General features: G+C 39.0%; 1 protein-coding gene across 1 annotated transcript in view; it reads right to left on the reverse strand.

Annotated features, from left to right (window-relative positions):
* The window catches only part of LOC106077514 (uncharacterized), a 45,716-nt gene that overhangs the window by 29,343 nt on the left and 4,025 nt on the right, over positions 1-12,348 (reverse strand). Inside the window, exons 4-12 of the mRNA XM_056029683.1 lie at positions 11,269-11,411; positions 9,163-9,271; positions 8,730-8,911; positions 7,083-7,205; positions 6,313-6,424; positions 5,183-5,346; positions 3,438-3,542; positions 2,222-2,305; positions 1,391-1,514 (exon numbers count right to left, since the gene is read on the reverse strand). Coding sequence (XP_055885658.1) covers positions 1,391-1,514; positions 2,222-2,305; positions 3,438-3,542; positions 5,183-5,346; positions 6,313-6,424; positions 7,083-7,205; positions 8,730-8,911; positions 9,163-9,271; positions 11,269-11,411 — 1,146 coding nt within the window. The remainder of the gene's footprint in view (positions 1-1,390; positions 1,515-2,221; positions 2,306-3,437; positions 3,543-5,182; positions 5,347-6,312; positions 6,425-7,082; positions 7,206-8,729; positions 8,912-9,162; positions 9,272-11,268; positions 11,412-12,348) is intronic.

Consider the following 12,348-nt stretch of genomic DNA (forward strand, 5'->3'; position numbering starts at 1 on the left):
ACTACAGTGAAATAAAGGCGCACACAAGCGCAAAAGAGAAATCGACCCGTTTACCACATTCAAGTGGACCGTGGCAAATAATATGGGTTACCCAACTGGGTCTTCCAATCTATTTACAATTCTTTAATCTTCTCTAATCTTTGAACATTGACAATGTTAGTACCTCGTATAAAAATAAAAATATTTTTTTTAGTTGTTAACTGTAAACTTATTTGAGGGATAAGGTTCCTAGAGTTGAAGACAATTGCAATGGCCACAATCGCTATGGCCCTTTGTTAATTATTATTATGGAAATTAATTTATTCTCATTCTCTGGCACCGCCATGGTCGAGCATTGTTATATAGAAACAAAATTCATTGTATTCTACTAACAGTATCCAACGAGAAATTGTCTGATGATGTGGCAGGTTTGCAGCAGTACTTAGAGCTAATAGGGATCCTCTTTTGAGACTAAGGGCTTTGAATATCTATGCAAGGTCAGTTGTCATTATCCCTTTAGATGACCTAACAATAGTCAGGTTGTATTGTTACTACAGACAACTTCCATAATGTCTAAGCTTAGATTTTCATATTGATTCGTTTTTCAGTTTCAGTTCTTCTTAAATTGTGTGATAAGACCAAGACTAAGACTAAGACTGCTTTATTGATCCTTACGGAAATTTGTTATGATTACAAGGACTCTTTTCTCATATATAGCGGTGGTTGCGGTCGATCTAGGCGATTATTATGATTATTATTAATTGCGTTTTTTGTTACGCATTTTTCATGTTTAAAACATGCTCAGTGCGCTTTGGTCCAATCTCTTTGGGGGTCATTGGGAGTAGGAAAGGAGGTATCTGGAAGTAGGTTTCCGAACTGCTAAGGCTAACTCAGAAAACACAACTATTCTCGAGTCGAGGATTCGAGCTGGAACTTTCATGTTAGGTGGCCAACCTCTATCCAAGTGGTTTGGCCTATTCATCAAATAGTACACATTCGCCATCCCTTGCCTAATGCGCCTTTTTAGTGGGCCAATTATTTTTAATCCTAAAAAAGGGTGTGTGGCGCAATAGTGAAAGTGAAAAGTAGATCTTGTGTGGCATGTGAAATGTTACCTTTAAGAAAAAACGTATTTCTGTTTTCGAAAGTTTAAAGTATACAAAATCGAACTTATTTATTTAGCCCTTCGCTTTTATCTTTTTTTGGTTTAATATCTGATAAAGAGAAAAATATCTGAGGCTCGAGTCAGAATAGTTAAAAGCAAAAACATTTGGATTAAACGCTTCAAGAGGTTAAAATATTAACAGAATAATGCCTCAAAAAAATAAACAGAGTTAAAATAAAACAGAATAATGCCTCATCCAAATAAACAGACAGTGAAATGTACACATTTTTTAAATCTTTATTTTACCTGGAAATGTAATTTGAATTTTCATTTTTGCATCTGGTTGAGTGCATTTTGTGGCATCGAACGCATCCGCCTGGACGAAGTACTCGCCAAAGTCAAAAAAATTGTAGATTCGAATGTAATCCACCTGTTGGATAAATGGCTCGAAACTAAAATCAAATGTAACTTTGACAATTTTGCCTTTCATTTTATAACTGACACGCTTGAGTGCACATTTGGTGAAAACAAAAAACAGCAAACAAGACGTTTGTGTTTAGTCACTCCATGAGCTGTATTATTATTATTATAGCTTTTATATAGCGCTACTTTCATGCTTATAGCATGCTCAGAGCGCTTTTGGTCCAATCTCATTTGTGGACCGGTGGGGGGAGGGGTATCTAGGAGTTGGTTTTCCGTGCTGCCTTTAGGCGCTCAGTAAAAACAACTCTGCCCGAGTCGGGTGTCGAACCTTCTAGGTAGCCAAGCCAAGCCAAGTTCAAGCGCACTTAGCCTCTCGACCACGTATTATGACTATTCGTTTTTTTTTTATGGAATGTTAAAAATTGGTTTCTTTAGCCACGCCAGTTCCTGCCCGTACTAAAAACAATAAATAAAAACGAAACCAGTGTTTCCTCTGGACACTTCTAATGTCTTCAGAATTGGAAGGAGCCATATCTATATATAATCATATACATTGTAATCATGTACAATGGATCACTTGATGTGTCTCGAAAGGCAATGGATGTGCCTAGAAGTACCACGTTGCAAAGCCTGTTGTGACTAAACAAACCGATTAAATACAATAGATAATACATGTTACTGCTTCAATTATATGTATTAATTCTAATGTCTTACAATATCAGCAGATATGACAAGTTGAACTGGGTAGCCCAAGTCGTCTGCTTCAAGACCGACCAATGAGATGTCGTTCCAATCTTGCTGAAATAAATATAGAAGTGGAATTGTCATGCATTTTATGTTCAAGGAATACAACGTAAATATCTATGTCAATTAGAATGGGTAGGTAATAGTGTGAAAAACATAAAATGTAATCATTGATGGTTTGAATGAACCGAAGTGCGAAACATGAGCTGATACTATCCCAACAACGTTTTGACATTGTGGGTGCATATTTCATATTTACTTCTAGGCTTCATTATAATCCCCTCCCCTCCCCACTCCCAAGCCTTTCAATATCAATATGATTATATTTCATTTCATAATAATAATAATAAGACGTGTCTTCGAGTCCGAAGATTAACGAGAAATGCAGTATTTCCCGTGGATACGCAGACCCAGATGTAACCTACGTATTTGTCACATTCAAGCAAGCATAACCATTGTCCGCAGATGGTAGATTAACTCTGCGTCTGTCCTCGTCAGCGAAATTTATATAGGTCTCCAATGTGTATCCCGCGGCCTTTGTGTGTGAGCGGTATCGTTCTGAGGCCGCATGCAACCAGGTGCAAGTTGGCGCCTAAGCTGGTCTTTAAAGCGTTTCCTTGGGGCACCTCTGTTACGTCTCCACCATTTAGCTCACCAAAAAAAAAAGACTGCCTTTGGCATACGTTCGTCTCGCAGCGTAACTGTCGGACCTTAAGAAGTTCACTTATACTGTCCATACCGGTGTTTGCAACGACATCGCTGTTTGTAGTGCGCTCTCTCCACCGTATGATGCAGCGAAAGCCTCATAATGTCTAGCTACAAATACATAGCTGCCTGGTCGTGCGGTTTGCGCAATGGACTGTCGTTCAGATTTATCGACGGTCGAGGGTTCAAACCCTGCCCGCTCTCATCCCCCGCCGTCCTGCGGGAGGTTTGGACTAGGAAGTAAACTATCTTCAACTCTGAAGGAACATCCGAAACATGTCAAACATTTTACAAACATTTCAGTTTGAAATAAACTAGGAACGTTTTAAAATTTTAAGATTAAATTTTTTTTTTTTTTATTTAATTTAAAAAAAAACTAATATTTTGATCAGTAATGTGTGCATTTGTCTTCCACATTCCACATCTCGTAAAACCAAATTGAATGTAATACAGAACTTTTCTTTGTAGCGAGATAACTTACCGGAAGGAAGTAATATTCAAAAGTGGCATTGACAATGTTACCTCCAGCGTTGAAGTTCGGAATGACTGTGCTGAAGACATCACAAGTTATGCCCCTTGCAAGTCTCTGTAATGCAACCAACACAACACATGAATAATAAAGGGGGTGCCATTTTTCAGACTTCACACTAAAACAAGAGTTATGAGTAAATACCAAAGTATTTTAAACTTTGTGAAGAGGATGTTTCGAAAACTAAATTTATTTATGTAATATTTTCATAAGATGTGTTAACTCTTTTTCTCCTAACCGACGATACGGTCGTTGATTTTAATAAATGAATAATTCACTCGGAACGAGGAAAATAATATGGAGAGAAAGAGTTAAAGAGTGTGTATGTGCATGTGTGTATAATGTAATAGGATTTAATGTTGAACTAGAGTGACCACCAAAGGCTGAGCAACGAAGAAACTCTCACGAAAACAGTAGTTTTAAAGTTTAACATCTTGTGGAGGCGCAGTGGTTGAGTGATAAAGCGCTTGGCTTTCGAACCGGATCCTTGGTTCGAATCCTTGAGATGTGTGAAATTTTAAATTTCGGGATTTTTAGGGCGCCTCTTGGCGAGACCATTCGTTATACTAGGCCTCCATACTGACCAGCAACGTCACAACCTGTGAGCAGCTTAGACTAATAGCTCGTTGCCACGTCGTACAGACTTGTGAACTGCCCACAGGTTGTGGGTTCAGGTCTTCTTCTAAAACGCTTGGTCTCGTTCTGGGTCCACCCAGCTCTAACGAGTTCCTGAGATTGATGGGACAAAATAAAGGTGGTTAGTCGTAGTTCTGGCCACATGACACCCTCGTTATACCGTAAGCTACAGAAACATCATTAGCCGCATACATCTTCTGAGATGATTTGTTATAGTTCTCAATAACATTTAAAGCCAGTAAATGTCTGTAATACAGAAGAACGCCGATTATCCGGATTAATTGGTAAAGAGATCTGTCCGGATAATCGATCGTCCGGATAACCGAATGCGGAATATAATAAACGGTCTACTTCACCAACAATATAAAGAAATTTCATATTGAGGGTATGGCGCCCTACGTAAACAGTAAACATATAATTCAACTAAAAAATACAGGGGAACAAAGTGTTACCCGGAGTAGCCTACCATTATTGAGTAAATAATCACTGATCTGTGACCGCTTGGCTTCTGAACCTGGGATCCTGGGATTTAAGATTGGGACTATTTTGAAAAATCCAACGCAGTTCACAATATAGACCTTACTTAGACTTAGATCCTTCCGGGCCATTCGGCGCATTGGGCGGCAAGCTGTCTCCACAAAGATCTTCCCACCTGGTGTCCACTGATGTCCTCTATGTAAACTTGACGCCAAGTTATACGAGGACGTCCCTGTCTGCACATTTCTCTTCCGTAGTTCAATTTGTCGGAGAACATTTCCCGCAAGACTCATGCGACGGTCTGTCACAACCTTACTAAGTGGTCAGTTCAGCATAGGATTTCCTTATTTGAGACCCGATCTCTATAACAGACTCCTAAAATCCGTCTTAACCATCTGGCCGAAATGGCTAAGACGGATTATAGATCTAGATCTACATAATTATTTTTCCCTTCGAAAGAATCCTTAAAAATGGATCCATTTAAATGTATGAAAGGGCAAAAAAACTCTTTTTAAAAATCTATTTTTAATGGTTTAAAATGTTGAAAGTGATGTTTTCATGTTTAATGTGTATTCATGTCGAACCTGTCCAACGTATTTATAGTTCTCATTGAACTGAAAGAAACTGTTTGGGTCTTTCATCGTGATAGTGATCGCTGATTGGTTGTCCGTATAGTTTACGTCTGATTGCTTGCTATCCATTGGGAAGGCGGAACAGCCTCCTTGTGGATCGATGATGTAACGAACGTCTGCAGAGGAAAGTTAAAATGTTTAAAAAGTTTAATCATTCCAAACTTAACGAACACAAAATATTTAAATTCCAAACTTAACGAACACAAAATATTTAGCATAAAAACGCATTTGTGTCTGTAGAGCTGATGACCGCTTCCTCTTCCGTGCTCTAAGGGAGTAACCTCAGCATGGTTCGTTACTAATGGCGTTTCTGATTCGGTATTTATTGGAGATTTGGTCCAAACAAAAGGAAATTTAGTGGCCTGATTGGTAAAGCGCTAGGCTATCGAATCGAGGGGATGACTCAGAATTTGAAACTCGGAATTTTTTAGGGCGCTGCTGAGTCCACCCAACTCTATAGTCTACCTGGCATAGGTTGGAGACGTTGAGACGGTTGGTCGTTGTGTTGGTCTCCTTTACTCGTAGAACGATATGAGCACTTTTTCATGTGATTTTTATTTCCCTTTTCTGAATCAACATTACCTTTACCCACATACCATTCAGGTAAAAGTGTTATTTGCCTTTGTGGTAGAGACGGCTGCCTTCGTTCGACTCGGTTTCCTTCCAGCGCTGACTCCATTGCTTTTTTTACTGTAGCTCTCAAATGGTAACATAGAATACCTCAATCAGACGAAATTGAACCCAGCACTACGCCAAATTGAGCAGTGCCACTTACATTGATTTATTTCGACAGCAAAGGCGAAGATGGAGTGTTCTATTTAGCTTTTCAGGTTGGGGATTTGAATGTAACTTGAAAGTAAAAGCTGGGCAATAATAGAAGCGATGTTGCCCACACAGCAGTTTCCCCCCACCCTCCACGATCTAGTGGAATTAGTAGTTCATAGGCCAACAAGACATTCTTGTTAATCGTCATATGGCTATATATTCTCTGCCCACCTTACATAGGTCTGAAAGAGGTTCCTAGTGGGCTAAATGAAGCAAATACTAGTTGTAAAGATATACTGAGATGGCTTTGTGCTTACCTGTGCTAAAGTCATGAATCTCTGTAACTGTTGTGGTAACACCTACTTTAGGGTCAGGAGTTTTCGACCTCGTGTCTTCTCTGACTAGTTTAGCTTGAGCATTGTACCAGACCTGTGGATAGATAGATAGATAGATAGATAGATAGATAGATAGATAGACAGACAGACAGACAGACAGACAGACAGACAGACAGACAGACAGACAGACAGACAGACAGACAGATAGATAGATAGATAGATAGATAGATAGATAGATAGATAGATAGATAGATAGATAGATAGATAGATAGATAGATGGATAGATGGATGGACGGACGGACAGGCAGGCAGGCAGACAGACAGACAGACAGACAGACAGACAGACAGACAGACAGATAGATAGATAGATAGATAGATAGATAGATAGATAGATAGATAGATAGATAGATAGATTATGACGTAATCATCTTCATTTTTAAAGTTATATAAGATAAGATAATATATTATATCCGAGATGAAACCTGTAGGGAATAATTTTCATTTCAGACACAGACAACAAACGGATGGGGATTAACGTTTTCAATAGCGCATTGATTTCTTAATGCAATGAAAGTCTACACATTTTTTTTTAAATCAGCTGCAATCTTTTTTTTTTATTTGCTCGATTGAGATTATTGCCCTTATTAGCAGACGACAATTTTAGTTTTAAATATAAAATAAGATTAGATTGTTTCGGTATTAAATGATTGCAATAGATAAAAGTCAACTGCAACACTCAAACATTCACTCACCTGGTAATGAGTGACATCAGCTGTGGATGGATTAACAATCTCAGCTTTATACTTGAAGGTTGTCTGAATTTTCGGAAGTGGGTGTGTGTTGATTCTATTTAGACAAGCTACTCTTCGTGGAGGCTAAAGTAAACATTAAAGAATTTAGGATCTTAAAGAAGAGATTAAAATACATATACATTTATAGAGCGCTGTTGACAAACTTGGTGTAATCGCTCTGATAAATTTGCAAACATAAACACGAGAGCTAAATTGTCAAACTAATCTTAAACAGATAGGTGTTAATATTCTTCTTGAAGGTAGTGTAGCATGTTGTCTGTCTGAGATCAATGGGGAGTGAGTTCAGAAGCTTTGGTCCGAGGCTAGTCCGAGCAACGCAAAAAGCCCGCAAACCGTAATTTTTTAGGGAGAATGTTGGCCTCACGTTAAGTTGAATATTAATAACTAGAATCTCTATTCCTAATATAACTATATTATTGAATAAAAAAGACATTACAGCCATCTGACATTGTACTGCGACGTTTAACTTCTCTGTAGTATTTTAACTTAAATTATTTAAAGCTCATCATAGATGGGTAAAATTTGCTTAAACAAATGGACGATTTTATAAATAAAAATAACAAATAATAATTCAAGACAAAACTAATATAAGGAAAAGAACTGCACATTTACAGCCATATCTAAATGCTGTAAGATTTATTATATTCATTTTATATAACAAACACAATTAATTACCAATAAATATTTAATGAATTAGTAACTCTTCGATTGATTCATGTTTTATTAGGAACAATAAATAATTGTGCCAAATTTCAACTTCATCCGATAATGAGAAGTGGGAGAAATAGCGTGTTCAAAATTTACCCCAGACAGACAGGCGGACGAAGTGAATTAATATGAGCTTTGCAAAAAGTGTGTTTGATCATTAGAGTAACGCCCCCTCCTCCCCAAACTAAAGTCTAATGACTACAATGCTTCTCTAATGCTTGGACCGCCACATTTGTCTCTGGGCGATTATTGGTGCACCTGACAATGGTTTCTTTTTCTTCTTGAATTGTCAGGTAGAGTTCAGCCTTCGGTTCTTGGAACTCTAGGCCAGCAAAAGTGAACAAGAGCTCCCTCTCACTGGCCTGAATGAGAACAGTGTACACTGTTATGTCTGGCGGGTTGGTCAGACTCACGTCAAGAGGTCGAGTACCCCCGCCATTTTCCTTTTCTATGCCAGGCTAACCGTGCGGGACACGCCATTTATGTAACGGCCCCTTGAGGAACAGCGCCTGGATTGTCACAAGGTTGTGGGAGCTTTTTTACAACTCCGTGCAGTGCAATGAGGATGCTCTCACACCCCCCTTAGGCACCCCCACGGGAGTCTTGTTTTGCTACCCTTTAGCCTAATCGTTTCCTCCTACGATCGTTTCCACCCGGGCGCCACTATGAGGCAGGGTAGCATGCCCAGGACAATGGTTTATGTTACTCTCGATTCATGCAAGCTTTGTTTTGTTTTCTGTACTTTTGATGAGATCTAACAGTAAAACTGTTGAGGAAATTGACTCAAAAAACAGGACTTTTAATTAGGGCATTCTCTTTAAATACCAAGGGCATTGAATTAGAACATTTCCACTTAGAACATAATATTAGAACACTCACTTTAAATACTGAAGACGTGGGGTCAACTGTCGGTAAATAGTTGATGAAGTCATACATATGGTGAAAATATCTGGGCGTGGCCTGTGTCGTAAGACTGCCAAACGTACTGGACTGTGCCATACCTTTGATTTCAACACGTAACGGCATCTGCTGCTGTGACCATGACGTGTTCCATCCAGGTTCTACGTTTTTGAAATAAAGCAATAATTTATTTTTCTATTTCATAATAATATTTAATAAACATAGAATGCCGCAGAGAGAGAGAGAGAGAGAGAGAGAGAGAGAGAGAGAGAGAGAGGGAGATAGAGAGAGCGAGATAGTGATTATCAATAAATAATCACAAATAATGCATTTTGTTCAGCTTGATGTTTGTAAGTAAAATTCTGTAAATTTAATTTTATGTCATTCTAGTTCTAGTTGTAGCTTTACTTACGACTGAAGTAGAAAGTCACTTGAATGGGAGCTTTGGTGTTTGGATAGGTCAAGCATGTCGTCCAGATGTTGACTGGCAGTCCACGTACTGTACCTGTCCCGTTGAAGACCTTAAAGCCGATAAGAATCTTAAGGCGCCTTATATATATATATATATATACATATATATATATACATATATATATATATATATATATATACTATACATATATACAGTGTCGTAGCAAGGTACCCGTGGGCCCGGGTTCAAGAATATAATACGTTGGTGCGCCCCCCCCCCATAAGACAAATTTAGTTTGTGCCCCGAAAATCGAGTAGTTTGTATTTCTACCTAAAGGCATTCCAATGCAACTAGTTTTCAGTCGGTTTTATACAAGTACAAGGGCTCACGTGGGCCCCAATTTGTCATGAGCCATGGGCATAAACGCATTGAAACACTTTGCCATGGTTGTTACATGACAGGCTGTGGGCCCCTAATGGTCTTGGGCCCGGGTACATTGAACACCTTCGCGCCAGGGATGCTACGCCACTGTATAAATGTATGTAATTATCAAAGAAAACAAGAAAACTTAGCAAAAAAGAAATAACAGTTCTATTTGTAATATTGATACTAATAATAATACTAGTTCGCCCTAGTAGACACATAGCCAGGTAAAAACATATTATGGATAAAGCCTTATTTACTAAGGATATAATGGATATAATGGATATAATGATTCCGAAAATTAATGATGAGTGCAGAGTTTTACATTACAACGCAAGCCCAGTTGTGACCTGCATATTTTTCCGCCCATCATGCAGACAAAGCCGTTATCCGCCGGCGATCTATTTAAGTTTTTCTTGTTCGTTTTTTTTTGCACCTGTCTTCAATAAGGGCGTTTCTCAAATGTGGTACCCGCGGCCGTTGTGAGAGTTCTCCAACTGTCTCTTCCAGATCGTAGTGCTTTTAGACCGAGGTTTTATTTCGGTCTAGGGTATTTATTACCAGTACACTGTGAATCGGAGTCTTAGCAAAAGATTTTCATTACTGGTCTCTGAAATTATGTCCTAAACACAGAAAGTGACGATTTTATATGGCATGCCAAGGCACGTTGTTCTATAAAACTTGAGACATTTTTCTTTGGAAGAACTTTCTGGGTGAAGACTGAATCGCAGTCTAACCAGAAGTTCAATTAAAAAAAAACGATACCAATTACAAGGTGTCCCGACAGGGACAATAGTTTATATTTCGTCTCAGAACCGGACTAAACGGAATAATATAACACATGTTCCGGAAATTAAATATTGGGATTAGTGAAATTTGCCCTCGTGGAGCATCGCCTAAAAATGCCGACCATGTCCTTCAAAGTCGCATTCTCCATCGAGAGGCCGGAACAAGACACTGGCCCCAAACCCCCAACCCCCACTGAACAAAAACTATATGTGGAGCTGCCAGCACAGGAAACCACTGCTCAGTTCATCGCAGATTCTTTTTCTTCTTCTTCTTAAACTGTCAGGTAGAATTGAGCCTTCGGCTCTTGAAACTCTAGGCCAGCAAAAGTGAACAAGAGCTCCCTCTCCCCGGCCTGTATGTAAACGGTGTACACTGTTTTGTCTGGCGGGTGGGTCAGACTCGCGGCAAGAGGCCGCGTATAGATCTACTAAGACCCCCGCCATTTTTCTTTTCTATACCAGGCTAACCGTGCGGGACACACCATTTATTATGTAACGGCACCTTGAGGAACAGCGCCTGGATTGTGACAAGGTTGTGGGAGCTTTTTTACAACTCCGCGCAGTGCAATGAGGATGCTCTCGCACCCCCTTCGGCACCCCCACGGGAGTATTGTTTTGCTACCCATTAGCCTAATCGTTTCCTCTTACGATCGTTTCCACCCGGACGCCACTATGAGGCAGGGTAGCATGCCCAGGTCATAGCAGGTATAGGGCTACTTTTCTGAACCTCTACACATGAAGGAGAACGAAGAAGAAGAAATAACTGAAAGTTTATGAAATCCAGAGGTTCTCAAAAGCCTTTAAGAAACAACATACACAAAAAAAAAAAAAAACCGTGGTAGATTTGTCATTTGTAGGTTCACATTTGACTTCTGGTCTTGTCTTTAACACTTACGTAAGAACTGTTGCTGGCGAAATTCAAAGCCGCCGAGCTGCCGAAAATGTGTCGAATGTCGCCATTGATGTTGTTAAACATTGGCCCCAAGTAGGAAACATAAGGACTCGTTGACATGTTCTTCACGGTGCAAGTACTTAGCCCTGTTGAGAAGAAAGTCATTCAAACCCTGAGGTCAGCGATGTGGAGGGACTTCTTAAGAACCAACTCATGAAAATAATACAATGGACCTCATTCACCAATCGTAAACAAACAACATTTAGCCACGTGGTGCTCTATCTCTTCTATATAATTTACGATCTCATGTTTAATTCATGATGGTTGTCACGTGACAGTTTTTTTCGTTGTTTTATCAATAAGATCACGTGACTAAATGTTGTTTGTTTAAATGAGGTCCATTATACATGTATCTAAAATATTGCTCCCCCCCCCCCCCTCAAAAAAAAAAGAAAAAAAAAAAAAGTTTAACAAGTCTAGTAAGTAACGTATAGTTCGACCACCATCCAGGGAGCTGAGGGCCTGTGTGGAACGCGTGTGTGGAATGTGTGGAATGACACTTTTCATCTGCCAAGTCTGTTTTGATGTCTTCAGCCATTTTCGTGCGGTCACTTTATGTTCTCTCATTCTATGTTGAAAAGCTGTCAAAGACGCTTGATGTCAGTATTGTAGTGTACAAGATCATAGTCACGTCTAGTTCTTATATTATAGTATGAAAATGGTGTTCAGTGCATATTTTTAAATGAAAAAAATGTCCAAATTTAGCTCAATGGATCTCATTCACCAATTGTAAACAAACAACATTTAGCCACGTGGTTCTCTATCTCTTCTATACAAATTACGTAATACACACAGGCTGTCACGTGACAGTTTTTTTTTCGTTGTTATATCAATATTATCACGTGACTAAATGTTGTTTGTTTACGATTGGTGAATGAGGTCCATTTAACACTTCAAAAGTCAATTGTAATATGAAACAATGTTGTTGTTTTTTATAAGTGTCTTTTGCTATCTTTACCCTCTGAAATACAATTTCTTAGTTAAAATAAAAACAGATATTTCAGGGTCATCAAGATAAAATAG

The sequence above is a fragment of the Biomphalaria glabrata genome, chromosome 5, assembly GCF_947242115.1.
Source record: "Biomphalaria glabrata chromosome 5, xgBioGlab47.1, whole genome shotgun sequence".
Lineage (NCBI taxonomy): Eukaryota > Metazoa > Mollusca > Gastropoda > Planorbidae > Biomphalaria > Biomphalaria glabrata.